This window comes from Trichechus manatus, unplaced genomic scaffold, assembly GCF_000243295.1.
Source record: "Trichechus manatus latirostris isolate Lorelei unplaced genomic scaffold, TriManLat1.0 scaffold00136, whole genome shotgun sequence".
Lineage (NCBI taxonomy): Eukaryota > Metazoa > Chordata > Mammalia > Sirenia > Trichechidae > Trichechus > Trichechus manatus.
This window is the reverse complement of record NW_004444072.1, coordinates 3996987-4022732: the sequence shown is the minus strand read 5'-3', so window position 1 is coordinate 4022732 and position 25746 is coordinate 3996987. Positions and strand designations below refer to the sequence as shown.

Sequence of the window (25746 nt, the reverse complement as noted above, 5' to 3'; positions counted from 1 at the left end):
GATGCTCAGCCAATCCACACGAGGGATCTAGCCAAGGGAAAAGCATTCATCCTGGGTAGGTGGGAACAAACTGCAAAATCGTGACAGCATCATCATCATTGTACCAGAACAGCTCCCCACCCCTTTCTCTCAAGATTGTTTTTAGCGTGTGGAGATAGCCATAGCTTCTTGAAAAAACATTTGGGTCTTAGCAATACTGGCTATGCTGACTTGCTCTGCAATAAATTACTAGCTTTATTCTAAGAAATATTTACAGATATACCTCCCTCCCATGGTGGTTAGAATTAAATAAGCCATATAAAATGCTCAACACAGAGCACAATATACACTCAGTGATTATTACTTATTATTATGATCAGATTTAATCTTTTTTTTTTTTATTAGATCAAATCTTTCTTTATATTCACTGCAAGGTAAAAGTTGAACAAGATAACATTTCATGTCTTCTCTTTTCCTCCAAATCTTTTACCTAGAGTAATAAGAGTTAATATTTATCGTGAGAAAATATTTGTACATTTCTTTTTTTCTTTAGTTGAATGCGTATCTTTTCTTAGCTCAACTCAGTGGTTCTAGTTATCATTAAGCAAATGACATCCTTAAAATAAACATCATTGCTTTAAGCCTTCTTGGGGTAATCAGTGAGAGTGAGTGACTTTCAGTTCACTTGAACCCAAAACTAGTCACATACATTTTGAAAATAATTGATTTTAGGCCTTAAATGTAAGCTACATTAAAAAATAAGACCAGGAGTGTTTGTCCCTTTTTCAAAGTGGGTGGAATTGTGCAGAAGAGGAAAGGAAAAGCACAGCCTGGTGAGTTCCATCTTGAAATTCTCTTGGTTTAATTAGGTCGGGTTGCACCCTGTGCCTACTCTCATTTTTCTAGAAAATGGTCGGAAATGTTTATCAGTGTTCATTGTTGGCTTAACATGCTTTTACTTTTTGTCCACTTTAGTTGAAATGGATAGTCTTTCTGAACTATCCCAGCAAGGCGCCAACCATGTCAACTTTGGCCAGCAGCCGGTCCCAGGGAACACAGCCGAGCAGCCTCCATCCCCCGCGCAGCTCTCCCATGGCAGCCAGCCCTCTGTCCGGACCCCTCTTCCGAACCTGCACCCTGGGCTTGTATCAACGCCCATCAGTCCTCAGTTGGTCAACCAGCAGCTGGTGATGGCTCAGCTGCTGAACCAGCAGTATGCAGTGAATAGACTTTTAGCCCAGCAGTCCTTAAACCAACAATACTTGAACCACCCTCCCCCTGTCAGTAGATCTATGAATAAGCCTTTGGAGCAACAGGTCTCAACCAACACAGAGGTGTCTTCCGAAATCTACCAGTGGGTACGTGATGAACTGAAACGAGCAGGAATCTCCCAGGCAGTATTTGCACGTGTGGCTTTTAACAGAACTCAGGTTAGTTTTGTTCTCTTTGTAAATGATTCTTTACTCTCTCCCTTTTTCTCCCTCTTCTTTTCTTAGCCCCATTTGTACTCATGTTTATCCTTTGACTCTATACTAGCATTTTATTCTTTTTCTTCATGTGATCATATTGACTGTTCCTGGTGGTGCTTAAATTTGATCACTTTTACCCTATCAGATACCTCATCTATGCACAGATTGATACAGATTCAGGGACCTTGAAAGAATAAATAACAAAAAAATTTTATACTGGCATTACCTATCCTTATATATCATGGAATCATAGACTGTTAGTATTTGAAGGGTGAGAAAAGTTTCATGACTTGCTCAAGGTCGTCAGTGGGATTCCAGGCTTCTAGCCCAGTGTCCTTTCCATGTTACCACTTGCCTTAGTTTCCTACGGCTGCTATTACAAATACACCACAGGGGGGTGGCTTTAAAGAACAGAAATGTATTTTCTCAATGTATTTTCTCACAGTTCTGGAGGCTAAAATCCAAGTCAAGGTCTTGACTGTGTTGATTACCTTTGTGGGCCTCTCTCCTAGTTTCTGGTGACTGCTCATAATCCTTGGCATTCCTGAACTTCTAGATTCATCTGCTTTGGTCTTCAAAATGGTGCCTTCCTTCTCTGTGTGTGTGTCTTTCCCTGTCTTGTTCTTTTTCTAACACACCACTCAGACACGATTACCCACCAACAGTCATGGGTCACCTTCCAAGAAACAGAAGCAGAGCTTAGGACAAAATGGAGTCTGCCTCAGACTTTAAACCAGCTCTCTACTTTCATCAAGTGCCTTGATTTTAGGGCTTCCACACATAGCCTCCCGGGTAGACTCATGCTCGTGCAATCACATTCCCGACCCCACCCGTATTTGCTAAAAGTGGCTTTGGGGCAAAGGCCAGGCCACTAGGGTGCCGGGGTCTGTTGGTTCCACCCAGCCAGAGGTCCGAGTCCATACGCTTGTGAATGGGAAGAAGTCAAGGTTACAGCCTCAGGAATGTAGAAGCAGGAGCTTATAACAAAATGGAGCAAGCTCCTAGGCCAAAAACCAAAAACCAAACCCGCTGCTGTCGATTCGATTCCAACTCATAGCAGACCCTATAGGACAGAGTAGAACTGCCCCGTAGGTTTTCCCAGGACCGACTGGTGGCTTCCAACTGCTGACCTTTTGGTTAGCAGCCGAGTTCTTAACCATTGCACCACCGGGGCTCTGCTCCTAGGCCAGCCACCCTAAACATGCCAGGCATCTCTGTTCTGAAGCTCTTATTCATTCTACAACTTAAAAAAAAAAAAAATTGAGAGGCAGCTCAGTAGCAGTTTCTAGCATTTAATCCTGTGTGGCCATTTTGAGAAAACAATAATATGGCATATTAACATAAAATGCTTCATAGCTTGGTCCTCTCTCCTCCACATTATTGTTAATATTCTTCCAAACCTCATTCTGTAGACCAAGGGTCAGCAAATTTTTTCTGTAATGGGCCTGATAGTGAATATTTCAGGCTTTCAGGGCCAGAGGCTCTCTATCCAAACATTGTGATCTTTCAATACAACTAGTTACAAAATAGGTGATGGGCTGGGTTTGGCCCATAGGCCTTAGTGGGAGGCCCTGATTCTGGACTTCTCTCTGAGCTCTGCATATACTCCTACTGTTCACACCTTTGTCCTCCTGGGCAAATTCCTGTGGAGATATTATCAGCATAGAAGATACTTTAGAAGAGCATGGAAAAAGTATGATATATGAGAAGTTGTAAGATAAAGATATTTGAGAGCCCCAAACATATTTTGACTGAATTACACTGTGAATGTGGAAAAAATAATTTTTTTTTTTAATTCCTTTGTTTGGAAACAAGCATGGTATATATGGTGTTTACTTTTTAGCCCAGGCACACTAAAAACACGAAAAGAACATGTAACTTTGATTAGAATGAGGACATTATGTTCTTTCTCTTGTTGAATGTTTTTTGGGTTTTTTTTTTGTTTTTTTTTTTTGCCTGACTCATACTTTTCCCTTACATTTAAGTTATTTTGTTACATGATTATGAGAATAAAATCCTGGTACAAAAATAATCTAGTATTAATTCCTTGTTGGCAGTTTCCATACCTAGGAGAATCCCAGCTGTGATTTATTTTTGGCTTGCCTTAACTAGATTGGGAGTTAGGAGACCTGACAAAGCCCTTAACTCAGTGTTGTTTTCAGTTCTTTCATCTGTTTTTTTTGTACCTTATTTATCTGTTTTTAAAAGGGTAATTGCAGAAGGTTATGTCTCAAGTTAAAATTCTATGGTTTTACCTCGTTCTGTATTTTTACAACTTAAAAAAAAAGAAGTGTTCATTAATAGCTGGTACATGTAACACCTATATTCAGTTAGGGATAGTTATTTAAAAAATAAAATAGATGAATGAATGAATCAAAAATCAACCCTCTAGATACTCCTGTTTCTGGTAGCATTCTTTTTTTTTTTTTTTTTTTAAATAGCAGTAACTATTAGTAGTTCTTTGTACTGGCCAAAAAAATAGACAACTATCTGCTTAAATGTTTAATAAATATCTGTCGAATTGAATTAAAAACCCCCAAAGATAATGTTGAAGTAGATACAAATGACATACCGATTCACTGTAAGTGCTTTAAAAATTGAGCAAATGGTTATTTCTTGAAGTGCTAAGAAAAGTTTATATGATGAAGAATAGCAAGAGTTGGGCCGAGAGAGGTGAAGGTGAAGTCACCGTCATGGGTTCTCTTCTCTGGGTTATGACGTTACAGCCTTGACTGTGAAGAGTTGGCCATTTGTTTTGCCTTGGGTTCTCACATTGACAGATTCCAGGAATATCTGTAGAGTTTGTTACTGGAAGAAAGGCAAGATTCTCTGTTAATCACTTTGAAAAGATAGTTATCTCTGTGGTTAACGTGAAAAAGAGTGACTTTAATTTTCTGAGGAGGAAGGTAGAATGAAAATCTGGTACAGCTTGATACAGAGCCTTCTAAGAATAGCCCATTTAGAAAAAGTCGTTACCAAAACATTTTTGGGGGGCCTGGGTGATAAAGGGGTTTGATTTATTTGGTGTGTAGTACTCCTCAGTAAAAAGTGGAAGTTGAGCCATATTTGAAGCTGTTGGATTTAAATAAGGCGTAATTTTCTATGTATATAAGTGTTCAGCTTTTGAGAACTAGCTTTTGCACACGCAAGCATGCATGTATTTTGGGTGGTCATACTTAAAAACCTGCACACACACGCGCACACATACACACAGCTGCATTTATTTTAATGATTATACATTCATATGAATGCATGTAGTGTGTTTATTTCAAAGTGTATGCATTTCAATAAAAGCAGGTGCAGAGAGAGAGTGTATGGTGTGAGTGTGGAGTACGAAAATACACATGCTAATGCATATGTATAGACAAGGAGCTCTGCAGAATTAAATCGTACATCACACATTTGTGTGCACTTATTACAATGTGCAATTCCAACCCCAAGTTAAAAAAATTAATGTAAAATACATACAGACAAATCAAAGTTATATAACTGGATAAAGTCATTGTATCCTCTTAAACAGTATGTTAAAACATTAATAGACAATGCTGATACGAGTCAAGAATTTTTTAGTCATTGACAGCTCTGCATAACTTTAAAATCCTGGGTTTCATGTTTTACTTCCAAATTGGAGACTTATAATCTTAACAGGGTCTCCTGAATTAAAACCTAACCCTCTCTTCAGACTTGCACATAGGATTTTTTTTTTAAGTCTGCCTTTTCTGAAAATTTATGGTGAAGTTTATGTAATTATTTGTTTTAAGGAAATTCTCCCCTCTGAATTGCTGGGCATATGTTCTTTAATGCTGTTGAAGATACCAGCTTTTAGCACATGCCATTCATTCAGTTATGCCTACTCGATGTCTTTTTAATGGAAACCTATGGCTAAAAATAATTGCTGAAGCTTCCAGGATTTCTGCTTCTCAGTTCACCTCTCTGTACTCTTGCAATTTAAAGGTTGTGACAGAAGAAAATATATTCTTTAGTGCCTTTTTGTTTTGTTTTGTTTCTTGTGTTTTTAGTAAAACCCGGGGTTTAACTCTGATCCCATTCTGTGGCTTTTTTCTTTTTTTCTCCCCCCTCATCTCGTCTTTGGCACACTTTATTTTCCAGTAAAATGAAGAATGAAGATGGATTATTCAAAACTGATAACAGTAATGGACCATCATGTAATGTTTTATTGAATTTGAGTTCTGTAAATTATGTGGTAGAGAGAAATTTGCCTGCTTAAGTATAACAGAAATTGCTACTGTGTTCCTTAATTCTTCACAGTGTAATTTAAGAAAAGGCCACTATCCATATCACTATTGAATAAAAGGCAAAAAAGGTGCTATTACCCCGTTGTGACAGCCCTCGTTATCCTGCGAAACGACAAAGATAAATGCGTCTGCTTATAACTTATTTGGCGTGAGTCCAAGGTAGTAGGTGGAGTTTGAAAATAATCTTTCACCTGGCCATGTGATTAAAAATTCACCAAAAAATGGAGGCAAGTAGCCTCGAAGAGTATTTTACCTGTTTTCTTTTTAGTGGGGAGATTTCATCAAATCATGTTTTTCTTCTGAGAACTTTGAAGTTCCATGAAGCTGATAAAATCTATTTGAATCAGTGATTATGTTCAAAGAGGAGACAAACGGGAGGCCAGACAGGCTTTTTATTCAGATTGGCAGTCTCTTTGGCTTATCTGCTGTTTTAAAGAATTCATAATTAGCTTTTGGAAGTACTGATAATATTTATTGAAGGTTTTTTCTTTCTTTTACAATTACTAATGAATTTTACTTGTAATAACTTGTAAACTCTTTTCGGAATGTAAAAAAAGGTTTAGGAATTCATCAGTAGATTCTTTAACAGAAAAAAAAAAAATAAAAGAATTCTCACTTAACCACTATGTAACTGCAATTCCAAGCAATTTTATGTTTTCACATATAGAGCACCCACCCAATTATTTGTAAGATGTGAAATCCCAATGAAAGGCAGCTTCTCATTTCCAATAAAATTAATATTCATGCCGTGCTGGTAACTTCCTACATAACATACAAATTATCAAGTTTTCTTTTCAGAAACAAGAATGACTAATGAATTTTGTTTAATCTAGTTCAACCGTAGGTGTACAGTATTGATCACGTGTTCTAATCCTGGTATTTCAGCATGTTCTGGGAGATGGCAAGTAAGGTACTTGAGGACCTGGAAATAACTATTTTTTAGAAGAATTTTTGGGAAAAGATCACTCTTGATATCCACCCATGGGGGATTACGACAAACGAGCTGGACCTAACTTGGCAAGTTTGTACGGCATATTTCAGCTCTGGGAAATGGGAAACAGAGGCCGCACACTTCTTGAATCCATAAATACATCTACTCAAGTGACAGTGACCTGAATACAACTGAAATATGCATTACCATATTTGGGTTCTGATAGTAATCATTTTGCATCCAGAATTACTCTAAAGGGATGAAAAATTTTTGGTAATTAACAGACTCTAACCAAACGTTTTCTAACAATATCTTCAAGCATTTCCACCAGGGGGCACTCCCCTCATTGAAAGCTCTGGGCCAAAAAAACCCCGAAGGTTTCTAAAACACCTGAGACTGTCTACACTGGCTACTTTAGAGTTCTTTGAGTGTTCAAGGGCTGGAAACATTGCTGCAGAACTTCAACATATTCAAGGCAGAAAAACTGCAATTGATTCGTTAGAATGATTTTTAAGAGGAAACAAAATACTTTGCCCCTAAAACACTTGCATGCTTAAATGGGAAGTCATGCCAGTGTCAAAATATGAGTAGAGAGATTTCTAAATTCTCTGCACAGTGCCATGCTCGCTCTTACTTCAAGCATGCATTAGTCTTCTGCTAGCTAGAATTCAGAGAAAATATTATTATGTATTATTTCCTGTGTTTGCTTTTCTCACTATAGTTCTCTGCTGTCTCAGGAAATATTTTTAATAAAAATACATATTACTTTGTTATTTAAGATTTATAAATGTCTAATTTCAAGTTTCTCAAATACAATAGCACCCTAAATATATTTAGGATCTCTTTTGCCTTAATTTGTTTTTTAAAAAATTACTGAGCAATTAATGTAGAGAAATATCTCACAGAGTGCCCCGTAACTTTTTATTGAAGGTCCACCCTGAGTGCTGATGATTACCGTTAGAATTTACCCATGGGCAGCATATCTAGGTCTTAAATTGCTATTGCTAGTGTGTAATTTTTTCTTTCTTCCTGTGGTATGTATACACAGAATTAATCCACTTAGTAAATATTTATCAAATACTTGGTAGGCCTTGTGCTGGGATGACAAAAATGAATGTTAGGTTATTATATTCAAGGGATTTCTAGCATACTATACTTATAACAGGGGCCCTGGTAGCGCAGTGGTTAAGTGCTCAGCTGCTACCCGAAAGGTTGGACCCCACCGGCCTCTTCGTGGCAATCTGCTCCCGTAAAGATTACAGCCTAGGAAACCCTATGGAGCAGTTCTACTCTGTCCTATAGGGTCACTTGGAGTCGGATCGCCTCGAGGGTACATGACAACTATATGGATAAGATACTATGTATAATGTGTCTGTGTGCTGCTATTTCCGTGTAGTTGGTATGTTTTGCTTTGCCAAGCACATTTTTAAATACATCTTTAATACATTTCAGGGGTGGGGGGCTTACACCTATCTTCACATTTTTGTTTTTGAGACCTGTATGTTTTGGTTTTAATATGACAGATCAAAACCAAAGTCAATCTAGTTATTTGGCCCGGTGCAAATTAAATCGCTGATGGTTGCGTGTTGGACGGAATTTCAGTTGAGCTGGATGGGTGTTTCTTCGTATGGAGACACAGTTGCAGCGTCACTTGTCAGTATTACAAATGGAAGGTCTTGGGCCTTTCCTTCTTTAGTCACATTTCTTCCTGGTGAAACTGAAAGTTGAGGTCGTTTCCAGTTTTTTGGGTTGCAGTAGCCTGAATGAGAAACTTCTTTAAAATTTACTCTAAAGCTCTGGGAACCTGTTGAAGGTTCTTTTTAAAATAGCAGGCTATAAATTATTTTTAAGGAGCCCTGGTGGTGCAACAGTGAAGCCCTCAGCTGCTAACCAAAAGGTTGGCAGTTCAAACCCACCCAGCAGTTCCACGGGAGTAAGACCTGGCAATCTGCTTCAGTAAAAGATGACAGCCAAGGAAACCCTATGGTGCAGTTCTACTCTGTCACATGCGGTCGTCGTGAGTCAGAACCAACTCAATGGCACCCAGCAACAACAACAAATCGTTTTTAAAATAGACAGTGATTTTATACTGTCTGCACGCAACTCTTATAATTTGGTCAATATGGTACATTGTCACTGAGGAACTGGAAACAAAGCTAGGTTTGCACTTCTCAGAGACCGTGAAAACACCTGAGTGTTATAACCTTGGGGCTTGATTATTTTGACATGCACACTTTAGTTCCCCAAAATGTACCTTTTAACCATTTTCACTGGTTATTGGAAAGTGAGATTTGCAATTTATATAGAAAGCTTGCTAAAATTTTATCCTGATCTAAACTGTGAGAAGCTGATACTCTGACCAAGTATAGAAAGCAAATTTCCTGGTGTTCCAGGCATTATTTCATCCTCAGCCCTGACAAAATGGACAGAAAATCTTATTTTCCTGTTTCGTATAATCACTTCAATGCAGTGGGGGACCCATTTTTAAAAGCATTCTTCCAAAAGTTAAAAAAAAATTAGTTGTAAGTTAATGCTCTATTATTTGGGGAGAAAGGCACCTAAAAGGAGTTTTCTAATGGTTTATAAATTTCTTCAATCATTAATAATGATTCTTAGTCACTAAATTAATATAATTTCTTCACAACCAAGAAATTTTATAATTATGGGAAAACTGGACAAATATTCTTTCCCTTGGCATGCTGTGATAGACTTTTGCAGTATGGAAAAGTGGTTATGTATTTTAAATTTTACCTATGGTTTCTGAAGTTCAAAATTTCAACCTGTCACCCCAGGATATATAGCAAAATACTATTTGGAGTTATTTGGAGGAGTCCATGTGGCTTCCTTTAAATGGTAAATTGAAAGAGACATTTGGTGTCATTGGCTTCAATACTGTGAAACCTATGACAGCCCAACTCGACGGACTGCCTTGTCCTTCCAGGTCTCCCAAGTTTTCTGCCTTTGACAGGGTGCAATCTTACCATTTCTCTATCGCCACGTATTAGTGGAAAATATTTGAACTCCCCTTCTCTGACATGTTTCCGCCTTACACAGGTTCCAGCTGTCACGGGTTTTACTGTAATTCAGCGTTAAGGAATGACTTAAAATATTGCTTGTGAAAATGTAGCATGAATCTCTGGTGATGCTTTAGTAGTAGCCTTTCTTTTAATGTGTTACAATTCATTTTCTAGTATTTTCTTTGAAAGTTCTACTACATCTCTAGAAATGGCTTTATATCTTTACATATTGGGCTGTTGGCATTCCACTGTCTTTGTCTAGCAAGCTTGAGAAGCACACAGTTCAACGCTGTTGTATTATGAGGATTTCATTTATTCTTAACTTCCCTCGATCATCTGTGAAAGATTTCATGGCAAGTTAAACTACTCAAAGGAAGGAGACCAATTAGGCAGTTTCAGTTTATGTTATATGTAAAGCAGATGCTTAATAAAATTAAGAATACAATTGAGGCTCTCTTCTCTACTACTTCAGTTGTAACTAATATATCCTATGCAGAATTAATGCCTCTGACTGTTCATTTTCTAAACAGAGTGGAAAAGAAAAGGAAAGGATCATTGATGGCTTGGCAAAGCTCGGGAGCAGGCTTACCCTGTGCCTTTCTTTCCCTGCAGGGCTTGCTTTCAGAAATCCTCCGAAAGGAAGAGGACCCCAAGACTGCATCCCAGTCTTTGCTGGTAAACCTCCGGGCTATGCAGAACTTCTTGCAGTTACCGGAAGCTGAAAGAGACCGAATTTACCAGGACGAAAGGGAAAGGAGTTTGAATGCTGCCTCTGCTATGGGTCCTACCCCCCTGATAAGCACACCTCCCAGCCGCCCTCCACAGGTGAAGTCACCTTTTCCACCTTGCTGTCTGTATTTGTCTGTTGTCTTCTTTTTGCCTTTTTTTTTATGCTTAAGGAAGGATATGACATTAAATAGATGGATGGATAGCTGGATATATAGATTTTTAAAAAATAATCCCACGTTGTTGCTTGAGGAGAATTTGATCCCAGGTCACTAATTCTGATATAAAAACAATAAGCTACTAATTAGATAGAGGAAAGAAACTTGCTTTGTGTTTTCTTCATTGTGTGGATTCTTTGGGTGAGGGAAGTAGTCTTTACATGGGCTATTTGTCTCTACTACTGTTACTAAGTAAAGGAATATTTTCAACGCAGTAGGAAAAAAAAGTAAAGTCAATTTTATCCCTACCAGTTTAGAACTGTCATTTGAATAGTAAATAAAAAAAAAAAAATAAGTAATTTCATTTGTATTTATGCTTTCCAATACGAACTGCAGCTGGTACCAATTACACATCATCTCGTTTGTAATTTTTCATAATTAAGTTTAATACAATCCTTGAAGGCAGTTTTAAATAGGGCTGATAAAGAATTCCGTCCATATTCCCAGAAATGGGCACATTCTCTATTTCTCCAAATTTTTGCACTTTTTAGGAAGAAGAGAAATCACCTTACAGGTAACTTTGTGTTTGTACATCTATATTATTATTGTATTTTAGTCAAAGTTTAAAGTGTATAACTGTTATAAGAATTCAAGAAATTACTTTTCAGCACAAACTGTTGGATAGAAATTTGATAAGGAGTTAGGCTCAAAATCCACAGGCAAATGTGTTTCTTAATACATTCAATTAGTGGCATGCACCACTCTTAAAAATAAGATCGAGTAAAACTGGATAAAAATTAAATATGGACTACAAATTCTCAAAGTACAGTATTCAAGTAAGTGTCATAATGAAATTGTTTTGATGTCAATTTGTTTTTGTCAATGGTAAAAAAATCACCATACATTTCCAATTGTGGAAATACAGAAAAATATCATTCAACACTAAAGGTAAAACTGCTACAGATGCTCCATAAATAAGGAATAGATATAACATTCAGCTACTTGTTGAGGGGCTTAAACTGCTTATTGTAATGTTCTGAAACCATTTGTTTTTTAGAAATATCACAAAAACTCATCCGTTTTATTTAAAATGAAAACCAATCTGGTCTTGATGTCTGTAGGAGCAGACTGCAAGGAAATCATTGCTGTATTGTGAATAAGAAGGTTATGTTTCTCTAGCACAAAAGAATGGCTTCTGTATACATACATATTCACCTGCCTAGACACACACAATTATTGAGTTTGATCTGTAAAATATCTCTTAAGATAAAGAATGAGAAACTCTTTACATATATATGTGCGTGTATACATACATATCCAAACGAAACCCCTTGCCATCAAGTTAATTCCAACTCACAGCGACCTTATAGGACAGAATAGAATGCCTCATAGGGTGCCACATCTTTCTCCCATGGAGCAGCTGGTGGGTTGGAACTGCCAACCATCTGGTTAGCAGCCGAGTGCTTAACCACTGCGCCACCAGTGTTCCTTACGTATACATATGCATACATATATACACATACATGTATGTATATTAAAAAAAAATACAAACCCATTGCTGCCGCGTCGATTGCAACTCATAGCGACCCTATAGGACATAGAAGAACTGCCCCACAGGGTTTCCAAGGAGCACCTAGTGGATTCAGACTGCTGACCTTTTAGTTAACAGCCGAACTCTTAACCACTACACCACCAGGGTTTTCTATATGTATGTATGTATGTATATATATGTGTGTGTGTGTGTGTGTGTGTGTGTATAGAGAGGGTGATAACTTATAAGAGTGATTAAATTTTAAAAAAAAACAAACTCGATTTTGGACTTGATTTCACACTTTGTTTGCAATGCAGGTAGCTTTGTGCCAACACACACACCGTCACTAGGTAACTTTGCTCCCATAGTCATCACTGAAGGACCTCTGGGCAGAGAGTGATTTTACTCATCAATCTGCAACACTGGCAGAAGAATGGCTTCCTTAACACCAGTGCGGACTTCAGCATTGAGCTGCTTTCTTTTTCTTTGTCAGTTCAAACGCTTGACATAGTGATTCCTCAGCACAGCTTTTGTTTTCTAACCTTTCCAGCATTTTAATGCTTTTATTTATTCTTCAAACGGGATTCTACTGTCCTGATTCATCAAGTTTTTGTTTAGCCAAAGTTATATTAAGTGATACAGCTTTTCATATACTGTTAAGATGCTAATGAGTAGTATATAGATAGTTAAAGATCACGTCTGTTGATATATGTATATAATTTATTTTGACCTCAATTCCTGATGGGCTGAGCCACCCTTAGCTGTTCTCAAGAGGGGCTGAGATCAAACCCTTAGCTGGGGGAATTAGTCAAGGATGAACATATAAGGTATGTAGATATTTTTAGTGAAACTTGCAAAGAAAAAACTGCTTCTATGAATGCTTCTATGAAGGCCATCTAAACAAATTCCAGAATGATTATCCGCTATGTATGTGTATGTGTGTATAATTTTATTTGACTGCTCTAACATAAATCTTTAAAGACCTTATTTATCTCACTGAGAATCCGTTTGCATTACTTAATATTATTATGGTACAGCTCACTACCAATTTGTTCCCATTCTACCTTTAACAGTGGTCTGATAAATTAAATTTTAAGAAATTCTTAATGTATTAAAAGTATTATCAGTGCAAAATGAGTACTGTAGATTTGGGAAAAATGTATTATAAAACAGTTGAATTAGCACCGTTTTGCAACAGATGAAATCAAATGCTTTACAATTGGAGCCAGTACACCACACGTAAAGCTTTTTAGTATGTTTATGACAAATGACCACAATGGAAGAACAAAAATGGAGGAAACCACAGATACAGAAACAAGACTAACTGTAAGATTTTGTCCTTTTAAATTTTATCAGTCAGAGCAAAGGCTGTGTGATATCGCATGTTTCATTTCCTCCAAAATGAAGAGGATTTGAAACATAATTTGTTTTGAGACTAATCTCAAGCTTGTGTTGGACCTGAACCCTGATTGCTGTCTAAAGAGCTGCGTGTTGTAGGCAGAGGCCCCTGCTGGCTCACAGAAGACCCAGCTCACCTTTAGACCTGAGAGACTGGATTCTCCTCCAGCTCCTTTTTTTGTGGAGTTTAGGCCACACACTAGGATGGTTTGGAATGCCCCTGGGGCAGGCCAGACCAAGGACCTAAACTTTTGAGGGATTCTGATTATGTCTTCAAGAAGGGGCTTTCCTGGTTTTAGTCAGGCCCCAGGTGTAGCTTCTAGGAATACCTCACCTGGGGTTACTTGACCAGTCTCAGGAGTCACCAAAGCTTTGGGCAGTCCCCACCCAGGTAAGAACCATCCTGGGCAGACTCACCCCCCGTACTCCTGTAGGGGCAACCAGCCATGTGTGGCTGGAGCAGACCTGTTTGCCGAAAGCACATCTTCACAAGTTACGTGCTTTGATTCAAGAAATAAGCATACCTTGCATTTGATAATGATTCACAGTTTTCTAAGCACCTTCACATACATTAATTCACTGACTCCTTCTACCAGCATTTTGGTATGAGAAAAACAAGAATGCCAAGTCTAAGGTTTAGTTAAAGTTTTCAATTCCCTATTTGAGTCTGCTGCTCTTTCCTCTGTGTCAAGCTACCTTTTCAAAATACAAACCAACTTATTTTAGAGTGAGGAAAATGAGACTTGAGGACCTTTTCTGTTTGTCTAGAGGATAGGAAGTTTTATTGTTAAATTAGGAGAACACATGTGAGAATGTTCTCCTGATAGAGGACATTAAATGTTTGACAAATGATCCATGTTGGAAGACATTGTACAACCTGGCATCTCTGGGATTGTGGAGAAAATAACCCCTTCCACGCTGTGGTTGCTTGAAAATATTTGGGTGAATCCAATACCTCCAAAGTTCCCCGGTCTTAAAGGTTTCTTTTCTATCTATGCTTAACGTTTTCCAGATGACTTAATAAAAGGGATTTTATTAATAATAATTATTGTTTTCTAGCAGCTCTCTTTTGCATAGTATAGATCAGTTTTAATGTGATGATTTCTACCTCAGGTGCATGCTCATCCTGGTTTTCTTCGTTGTGTTCTTGTATGTATATCTTTTGTAGTTAATTTCTGATGCTTTCAAAAATCTGTAAGTATCAAGTTATAACTTCTAAATGAATTATATAATTCTCTTTTGTTTTTTACATCTCTATGTAATTCTTTGGTTTCTTCTACAGGAAGGTGTGATATTTTGTACCAATGCTTTAGAAAATGTACAAAGTTTCATGTAAGGAATATGTATTAATCTGGTAGATGGACTCGTGTGTCTCTTTACAACAAATTCTTCTTTAATATGGTGAGACATAGGTTCATCTTGATTTCAGATTCAGTTATAGGCAGGAGGTTATTTAAACATGATAAATGTTTTATTTCTTATGGATCCCTTAAATAACATTATTTTAAGATCTCTCTCTTAATGTGCTTTTGAAATGCTTCGCATTAATTGCCATTTTGTAAAAGCTAGAGAGTGTTTAATGGTCCAAGTTTGGGAAATAATTAATTTTGTTCCTACAAATTAAAAAAAAAAAAGCCTAAAAAAAATAAACAAGAGCGAGAACCATAATACTCAAGACAGTATCAGCACGTAGAAATTTGAGAGTAGGGATATTTTCTATCACCAATAAGAATGCCTCAGAATAGCACATTTGTTACACTACCAAGAAAACATTTATAGTTTGCATATTTTTAAAAATAATGATAAAACCATTAGCTACTAAAAACTGGGCGCCAATAGGCTAGATGTAGCAAAACCCAAAACCAAACCCTTTGCCATCCAGTCGATTCTGACTGTAGCGACCCTGTACGACAGAACTGCCCCACAGGGTTTCCGAGGAGCGGCTGGTGAACTCGAACTGCCGACCTTTTGGTTAGCAGCCGAGACGGCACCACCAGGGCTTCTAGATTTAGCAAAATGCCACCAAAGAGCAGATTCAGCATGTTTTAAAAAATAAGAATTTTTCAAAGTTAAGAAGGTCCACGTAATGACATGATCTTATATGGATATAGCACAGTGGTTTCAAAGATAACGCGTTAGCATCAGACAAACTTAAGTTCAGATCTCAGCTTTTTCCCTTGCACAAATTACTTGGTCTCTTTGTATTAAGATTTTCTAAATTATTAAATGGGGGTAATAATAGTACCTACTTAGAGGTATTCTGCAGGTTAAAGAGAATAGTGTATATTAGCACAATGCCTAGCATATAATAAACAACTAATAAATGTCAGCCTTTAGTATTATCATAATTATTATTAAAACTATATAAAATTTTTATTTTGTGTGTGGGAGCTATGAGCTTGTGGGCAGTTCTCTGTGCTTGTGGGCAATTGCATCAAGGAAAAGCAAGCATATTCACCAATCAAGACCGCAGTAGAATCCATTTTTATGTAACCTAAAAGTATGACTGGATGCATTCCACAGTCCGTGAAGAAGCAAAATAGCGTTTTCATGGAAATTTGTGTTCTACTGCACAATTTTAGTGGACTAAAAAGCAGGCCCCTAGTGCTGCACCCTGTCCCCGTGTGGGAGGGTAGAAGTCGAAACTCCAATTCTTAACTACTTCCCGGCGCCGCTGTAATGATGGAGTAGAACGCCCTACCTTGATAAAAGCTATTCGGAAAGCAACTGCATTTATTTTACCTCCTGTGCTATTTGCGGAGAAGAGCTGAAGAGTAGTTTGTTTTGCCTGGAATGAACTACTTTATGAATTTTAATGTGTGATATAATATTAAAAGCTAAACCAGGATTAAAGAAGATTTTTTTTTGTACTAAGCTAAAATAGTACTTAGTAGAGTGAGGTATAAAAGATTTTTGTTTCCATTTTTACCTGGGGAAAAATTCAGCTTTCATAGTTTTGAAAAGCTGTCCAAGTCAGTTCCCCTTAAGCAATAGCTTGTGTTTAGGAAAAAATGTGATTTCAGAATTCTAATAGCTTATCTATGGTAAGATGGATATCTGGGCCAGCAAGACAGTAAAGATGAGCTTTTCTGAACAGTTTTTAAATGAGTAATACAGATATTTTCTTACTTTATATTTTATAAAAGTTGCCCTCACATTCTTTCTTTGTTTCTTTTTTAATGTGTCGTGTGTCTTGTTTTTCACTTTTTTGATTGTGTTGGCTACAGGGAAAGGATTTTTTTTTTTTTATGATTTAAAATTATTTTTTGGTTAAAGCTGTAATTGTTTTATTAAAAAAACAAAACTAAACTAAATTTTTAGAAACAAGCCTAGGGTTGAAACAAATGAGTCCCCTTGAAGATAAATTCTGAAGCATAATTTTTACAAGAGAATGGAAATTACTTTTAAAACACACCAAAATACAAAGTTTTCAAAGCCTGCTCCCTTAAATATTGCTAAGCACATTGCTACTATTTCTTCCAATGCACTGGACTTCATGCCCCCATTTCCATAACACTCAATTTTCAAAGCGATTGAAATGGCTTTTCTTTTCTTTTTCATTTAAGCAGTGAGAAAAATAGGTATTAAAAGGGACCCTGTGGGGTGATCAAATCTATCCCTTTGCCTCAAAGCAAGACCACCCCAGAGCAAAGTTGCGAATCTCACCAAAGCAACTTTGTAGGCAATTTATGGTAATGCGTTAACTCTTCTGGCTCCTAAAGTGGTGTTTAGCAGATTATTGCTTCAAAGCCCTGTGTGCGTTCTTAGTGGTCTCCAGTCGTTAATATACCTCTGTGAGGACGCTCGCTAACCAGAGTCACAGAGCTAGAAGGGGAACTCTGGAAGCTTCTGGCCTAGTCTCTTGTTATTCCCGACTCCATTTTATAGTTCAGGAGAGGCAAAGGAGGCCCAGAAAAGTTTGTCAGTTGTCCAGCCTTGCCACCCGTGTCATCACTTCAGGTCTGTGTCTTAACCATTTCACGGTGTTATCATTTTAGTGTTTACAATGGTAGTGTCACATTGGAAGAATATAGCTGCCCGCTCAAGATAAGCAAGAGGTGAATTATTTTACTAACTGGCTAGATTTGGAAGATTTCTGAAGGAACATTTTAAAGGGGACTCTTTTACTCTCTGAGTGCAGAGAAATCAATCACCAAATATAACCTCCGTCCCTCTTTTCATACCAAATATTACAGGGCAGAGTGAAATGAACCTGGAAAATTTAAATATAACTTCGGGGGTATGTCATTTAGTGCCAGTAATCATTTGTTTATCCTGAAATACAGTTCATTTTCTATTGTGTTCGTATTATATGTAAGAACTTGTCCAAGGTGGTAAGTCTCTAGAGGACAAAAATGTGAGTTGTATAAAGGACCCTAAGAAGTGACGTCCTTAATGGATCATTTTACTGAGAGCAGTGTGGTCTTGATCAGTAGTAATTTTTCATTTTCATCAATTTCCCAGTAAATAAGCAGGTACATGGTTCATATGTAAATTTCCAGGCTAGTTCCTATAACTGCATAATAAAAATTAAATTTGGAGTTTTAAAGATTAATAATAATATCAGTCAATTTTGAGGTTGAGATTTGATTTTCCCCCTAAAATTTTACAGCATTTTCCTGCTGATACCTGCTTATTATTACTAAAGGCATTGACATCAATACTATTTTTTAACTCAGCCTTAGACATTTTGAATATATTAGTAAAGTCACTGACGATATATTCTGTGTAACTTACAGCAATGTTCTATTAAATATTGTGAAACATTTTCTTATTGTCTGGTTCACAAGTCCAAAGGAAATAGTTATGTACAGGGGTGCCAGGAAAAGATGAAATAATTACACAGAACAGCTTGGACATGCACATGTAAAATGCAGCCAGCCTTTATGATAATTAAGCAAGGCGCGCTACCTGTTTCATGGATGGATGGAAGATTTAAATATGCAGCTCTGCAAATGGCTTTGTTATGGAAGATTTTAAAAATGAAACATAAGAGGAAAAGGCATAAAAAAGAGTCTAAAATTAAAAAGGCCATAGTATGTAGTAGCTATTAGTGATGCAATTGTCTGTATTAGGCACAGAGCACCTGATAAAGATACAGCATTGTGCATTACGATTTTAATTGTGAATTTCCTTTGTTAGGATTGCAATGGAAGGTAATTGGGAAACAATTAGTTTAGGGTTTTCAAGTCTTTGAAACTATTCTGTTTTCCAGAAAACTTACTTTATGGCATTATAATTCCTGGTTGTCAGCTGGCAGTTACTGTCGTATTAGAGATGGCAATCACCTGTGACAGTGTGACTTCCTTAAGTTAAGCAATCTGATCTCAGGGTAATAACTAATGTTGAATGACTGCACTGTTGATCACATTGATCATAAAAGGAGCAACAGTGTCCAGTTTGGATGCTGAGCCTGAAAACCTTCAAAACAATTTGGCTAATGAAAACTGACAGTCATGTTCAAAACATTTTGTAGGTGAAAACAGCTACTATAGCCACTGAGAGAAATGGGAAACCAGAGAACAATACCATGAACATTAATGCTTCCATTTATGATGAGATTCAGCAGGAAATGAAGCGCGCTAAAGTGTCCCAAGCACTGTTCGCAAAGGTTGCGGCAACCAAAAGCCAGGTAAGAGCCTCTGTTAGGCACGGAGAATGTTTATCTGTGATGCTGGTGGACTTTTCATGAAAAGGGGTGTCTGTTTTCAATATGGACTTGCATCACCGAGAGGTCACAGTCTCCAGGATTACTTACAGAGCTCTAAGATGAAACAAAAGGTTCCAATTCAGGTAAAGGATACTTGGTTTTGTTCCTCCAATAGCCATCCCAGATCAATGATTTCTCAGTAAATCCCTGGGTCAGTTAATGGTTGTTTTCCTAAGAATATAGTAACGTATAGGAAGTTTCTCACTATGGCCTGTATTAGTGAAAAAATGACTTGAATTACTGTTTCGGTCTTACTTAGATGGCCTTGATTTCAAGCCTATAATGGCTACGTTATACAGGTTCTTCTGTTCCAACCTGGGCCTGTACAACTATTATGTACACTTCAAAACAAACTGGTGCACACACACACACATCTTTGCATATTAATGATATTAACTTTTCTGGAGACTTATACAGGACACATAAATTGAATTTCAATTGGAAAAAATTGTTCAAATATGATGAATTATAAATGAATAAAATCAAATTGGAAAAGTTACAAATCCCTACAAAACAAGATAAAAACTTAATAAAGACTAGCTAATGTGATCTTTGATCAGCATAATTGTCATATATTGATAACTTACATTTATCAGAAGTAGAATCGTCTATATGAACAAGCTCACAATTATCTATAAACTCTTCTTCAAAGCCATGAATACTTTTTAAAAGCCCAGAACAATATTAACTGACAAAAACATTTGCTAACACTATCCAAGTGAGATTTATAGGCAATTAAGCCCTTGAGGTGAGATTTTAACAATTTGAAATTTTGAACATATGTATTATCATTAATGAACATTCCTATAGAAAACAGGCTGTTACCAACTTCTGATAAATGCACAGTCCTGGCAGTATTTATTATACGATGTTGCAATATACCCTTTCAGCTTTTCCTAAAATTTTACTCTGTCAGCATCCGTAGTGGCACTTGCTGGGAGTTTTGCTTTAGGAAAAGGTTGTTCTTGTTTAAGTTATAGGCTGGATGAAATACTTAAGGGGTATCTTGGAAATGTTACATAAAAATGATTAAACTCAAGCTGTGGACTGTAAAAATTATAGCTTTATAGGCCACATGCCTGTCTACCCTTCAATCACTGTCAAAGTGATAATTTCTACAATAATATGTTTCTTTTATTGTGAGATTCTAAACATCAAGTGCTGTTTAAACATTAAACTGAATTGTTTATGTTGGTGCTGTACTCAGCGTGTCATACATCAGGCCACTGTAATCTCTCATGGAATGTAAAATTCTGTCATGAATCATGGCTTGTATATCGGAAATTACTGTAATTTTGATTGGAAATTACAGGGCTCTTGAAATGTTTCTAATTATGATAGAATGTTAGAGCCGCTTCAAACCTGTGTGCTTCTTCAGATGTCTTCATTTACATGCCAAGACTATGCATTAAGGAGAAATGTCCTGTTCTCGCTTTACCCCTCACCCACCCACCCTGCACAGTCTTGTTGTGGCTACTTAGTCTAATTATGATGAGCCTCTCATACTTAAATGTATATTATCTTGCCCTTCTTACTGATCTTAAATCTTTTTCTCTGACCTGCACAATTAAATTAACAAGAATAACAGACTATTCCTACAAGGGCCAAACACTTTTCCCAAATCTCCAAAATAGATTAGCAGAGAAGCTAGACATGCATTATTGTTATAAGGACCAGCCTTAAAACAAAACAAACAAAAATTAATACCAAAACTTTCAGATAGCTATCATTCAGCTGCCTGTCATCTTTCATTTAATTCAGTCTGGCCCCTCCTCCCTGTCCCCAGTTTCCTTTCTGACAATAGCATGGCTCCTTAGAATTAGCAGTCCCTTTGCTACCTTGTGCTTCATTCCTTTTTTTAAAAAACGCTATGCCAAACTCTTCCCCCACGGGCTGAGCTACTGATTTGGAGACTGTTCAGACAGTAGAGGCAGTTGGCCAGTAATGTCATGTGAGTAATGTTTGGGGAAGTTTTTAAACACCCTTACTCTTTGTCCCTGTCCTACAACCGCTCTCGGTGAGTCTCTGTTTCAACAATGTCAGTTGGCAACTTCTGTGTGTCTCCTCTGATGGTGTTTTGCCCAGAGCCCTCAAAGCTGTTGGCTCAGCTAATCCCATTAATGGCTGAGAGTGAACTCAGGAGGCTAGTCGTAGCCTTTGGGGTCAAACAAAACTTTATAACTTTCTCTCCTTTAGGTAGTTATTCCTAACTAAGCTTTCTCTGACTTCCTAGCAGCACATTTCTGTAGCTTTCTCTTAATTGTTCAGTTTAGGTACCAGTGCCCACCGCTTTACTAACATACACGTGAAGACTAATGATTACTTTAGAAGTGAGACAGCCCCAAAACTGTCTGTATCATTAAGATATAAAATTGGACTTAACAAGGAAAGGTAGTTAATTACTTAAGTTCTGTTCTCCTGCTGAGATGTTTTGTGAAGGAAGCCGAAAAACGAATAAGCAAACCAAACAAACAAAAACCTTCATATCAGACTGATCTTGCTCATGGTCACCATTGTTAACTTCCAGAATAGTTATTTATGCCTCAGATGTGTGTGCCAAGGATTATCAAAATGAGGCAAAGTTCCCTAAGATGGAAGTGGACATGAAGAGCGTAAGCACCGACGTCACTTCTGTCTCAGCCCATCTGCCTCCTTGTTTCTGTGGCTCGCCTTGGCCTCTGGGTTGGCTGGAAGTGAGCATTCATCACCTTTTTTGTTCTATACCCATCTTACGTTTTATATTATCTACATTTAATTCTCAGAGGAAGCCTGTGAGCCAGTGTTATTGTCCTCATTTGACACAGGACAGTCACACAGCTAATAAATAGGCAACCCCAAGTTCTCTCCATCTCTCCCACTGTTTCAGCATCTCCTCAGCCTGCTTCCCAAATAATGGGCTCAATACTGAAGTTATACTCTGCTCCAGAAAGAGGAAATTTAGGGATATTGGACTGCTTGATCACAGAAACAGTGAGGGCTTTCCTTTCTTCATTGACATATTCATGGATCACAGGTACCTACCAACATAGCGTCCTTAGAATCCAGGCTGATTTGGGGGTCGGAGGGATACATGATAGTGGAGGAGGCAAAAGGAGATGATGGTACAGGCTATGTCATCCACCCTATAATATTGGGAAATTATTTAACCTTTTTTGAGGCCAAGATTCTTTTAACATGGGAGGAGGTCATGTTCTATAATGTATGCAAAAGGGTTTTAATAAATTGTACAACACTATACACAAATGACTAAAGTATTATAATGTGTTATGTAAGAGACTCAGTCCTTCACACTGATAACGGTGATTTACTTATCATCTGTGTATCCCAAATACTTTTCATTTTAGAAGATAAAGCTTTGGGTAGGTACCCTGAGTGGCAGGCATCATAATTATTTTAAAGTTACTACAGTCCCAGACTTTTATGGAACCAGACACATCATAGTTGTACTATGCAGTGACTAATGTATAAGGTATTTGCAGTAAAGGAAACCAACTTATGTAGATTCCACCATTTTACATGTATTATATTCTCCCTCTTTTATAAGTAATAGAAATGAGATTGTTCTTAGCTTTAATAGAAATGTCTGAATAAAATATGCAAGTAAAAACTGAAGGTAGGCTACTTTTTGTGCTTGGGTAAGAAAGCAAGCTAATGCAAACTTTAAAAAGATGATATGCTTTAAACATAATGTGAATAGCTACAAATGAATACACTTTATATTCTGGGTATTCACATAAGCAGCAGTTTTTTCCAAGTGCATCATATTGGAATTTTATCAGACATTTAGTCTGATAACATTCAAATAATTATGAGAGCAGAATTTGCTAATTTTACTGTTTAAAAAAAATAGTTGATTTGGGTAATAACCATTACGGGATCAAGGTTCAGTTACTGTTCATTGGTTATAGTGTTTTCATATGAGAGATGGAAATGGAATTTTTTCCTTAATAGTGGCAGATGTTGGAATCTAATTTTATTCCACAGCAAACCCCTTGAGAGCTCTGAGACTTAAGGTATATGTCCAGCAAGGGGACATTAGCAGCGCCATAGGCCTTGCCTTGTGCATCGAGTTGTTACATTGATTTTCGGGTTGGCGGAGGTGGGGCTTGCAGATACAGTAGCGCAAGAAGAGAGTGAAGGGCTTTGACAGAGCGTCACTGCATCACCACTTGTGTTTAGAAAGTGATTTCTCTCTAGTGCTTTATTGAACAGGGCATTTCTTTTAGGTATAACAACTAGATGATGAAAATCCTGTTTGACCAAACATGCTTTCAGTATAAACTTTTATAATCTTAACCCACTCGTCCTGTAGTTACAGGAGTCTTTGACCACTACAACTTTGGCTTGTTAGTAGGTATGTTTTTTAACACCCAAAGAAAAGAATGTCTGCCTCTGTGGAAAGGCCTGGCCAGTAGAAGAGACCAGTAATTTAAAGCCTTTCACTTTCTTTCATCTACTTTTCACGCACTTTTATTGTTGAGATTGAAGACCTCTAGTATGAGAGAGAGAAAAGGGAAGGAGGGAGAGAGAAAGAAGGCTTTAGTGCTTTTTTGGTTCTTAGATGGAAAAAAACCAGCATTTTGACCTTGGAAATTCTTAGATGATGATCGAAAGGTCTCAAATGCAAGTAAGACATACTGTGTCACAAATTAATGGGGCTAGAAATGGGTTAAAAATATCATTTTCATGACTGGGACTAGGAATCCATACTGACAGAATTCAGGGATAATATAATGGAGCAAGTGACATTGCGTCCTGTATGCCCGCGTATTAGTGAGTGTGTCTTTTATTTTGTTAGAGTTAAATTACAGTTCACAGAGGCTTCAATTCCCAGTGCTGTGCTGATTCATTCTCTTGGAATGCTCCTGTAACACACTGCTGCAGCAGGGAGATTTCACCTGTACAGCCTCCTGTTTGAGACCCACGGGAGGCCCCTGCAGCGTTCAGAGTCACAGTTTCTGTTATTTCTGGTGCTACATCCTTTTTTAGCAGTCTGTGGGAAGAGCTTTACATTTAGTCCCTGTAGCTCCCTAGGTTACTAGAATTTTCTGCAGCCAGGGTATGGACAGAGAGCTGTTCCGTTACGCATTCTCCATCTAGTGGTTTTTTTGTTTTTTTTTTTTTAAACTGGGTAGGGTAGACCTTGGGGAGAGACAGCTTAGGTTTCCATGGACACCTTTGCCTACTGAGGGGAGAGGTGGCAAGAGGAGCATTAGTGGGGAAGGCATGGAGAGAAGTAAGAGAGCCCAGTGCTGTGGCCCACACGTCTCAACCATCTCTCATGTTCAGTTTAATATACATTTGTAGAGGCCCCTGTGCTGTATTGTTGAGTAAGAAGGATGTAGGGTTCACTGGTTTCCCACCTAAGGTGTTCTGTGTCAGTAGCTAGCTCCAAAAACCTCTTCTGTCTAAATATAATCGGGAATCCATATTGGATTCCGTTTTCCAAAATGCTGACCTGTCTTTTTATTTCTAGTTGATTACTAAACCAGAAAACCCACTGTCATCGAGTTGATTCTGACTCATAGCAACCCTGTACGACAGAGTAGAACTGCCCCATATGGTTTCCAAGGAGCTGTTGGTGGATTCAAACTGCTGACCTCTTGGCTAGCAGTCGAGTCCTTAACCAGTGCACCACCAGGGCTCTGATTACTAAACAGGGCTATTGAAATTAGTGGTTTTAAATACATAAATATTAGCGTGCTCTGTTTCAGGGTACATGATTGTATGATTTCTTCAAGAGCTAGTTAAATTTATAGATCTGAATATGAACCCTTTTCAGATTTCTATATTCTAAAAACAAACGTGTTTCAGTAAATCTAGTATTTGATTAAGGGTGTTCAGAATTATTAAAAGGAACACTTATTTGCCAATCATATTTTTGGCTAAAAGTCATATAAAGAGATGTTCTACGCTTTAGACACATGACGTTATGTGCTTTAACAAATTGAACAGAAGCCCTTCAGTTATTTTATTGCTACTTTCAAATCACTTACAATTTTCACTTTTTCCCCTAAATTTAAAATCAACCCCAAAAGTCATATAAATACAATTTCCTCATCAGCCCACCTGATAAGTTTAACTGTTACAAATATAACTCATTATACCGAGTTTCTTCATCTTCAGCAAATGTCACAAAAAAATTTTAGACAAGATTTAAAGAGAATTAATTTGTCAATATTGGGGCCAGCTCTTTAAAGAGGGTCATCATATGTGAGAAAGTGCAAGGAAGGTCACTACAGGCATGGTGCTCTTTAAAGTGTTTCAGTGTGTGCTTTCTGAAGCGAGGGTAAGCTAATTATATATTTATAGAATCTCCTTTCATCTGAGGCCACCTTTTGTTATAAAAAGTTGGTATAAGTTGAAAAGGGTAGACTAAGAAGAGTCTGTGAAAGTTCCTCTTTTTCTAAGCTTTTCTATAATCAGCTTTGACAGTTGAAGAGTGACTTCTTCAAGGACAAGGTCCAAAAAAAAATAACCAAACCCGTTGCCGTCTAGTCGATTCCAACTCATAGTGACCCTATAGGACAGACTAGAACTGTCCCATAGAGTTTCCAAGGAGTGCCTGGTG

At 37.5% G+C, this 25746-nt stretch overlaps 1 protein-coding gene across 5 annotated transcripts in view; it reads left to right on the top strand.

Moving 5' to 3' along the window:
* The window catches only part of SATB1 (SATB homeobox 1), a 104932-nt gene that overhangs the window by 51133 nt on the left and 28053 nt on the right, over positions 1-25746 (top strand). For 4 of the 5 annotated variants that reach the window (XM_023739557.1, XM_004385285.2, XM_004385284.2 and 1 more), the window contains exons 7-9: positions 955-1409; positions 10265-10477; positions 18942-19097. In XM_023739557.1, the coding sequence (XP_023595325.1) occupies positions 955-1409; positions 10265-10477; positions 18942-19097 (824 nt within the window). The remainder of the gene's footprint in view (positions 1-954; positions 1410-10264; positions 10478-18941; positions 19098-25746) is intronic. The other variant, XM_023739558.1, reaches the window with a different exon arrangement.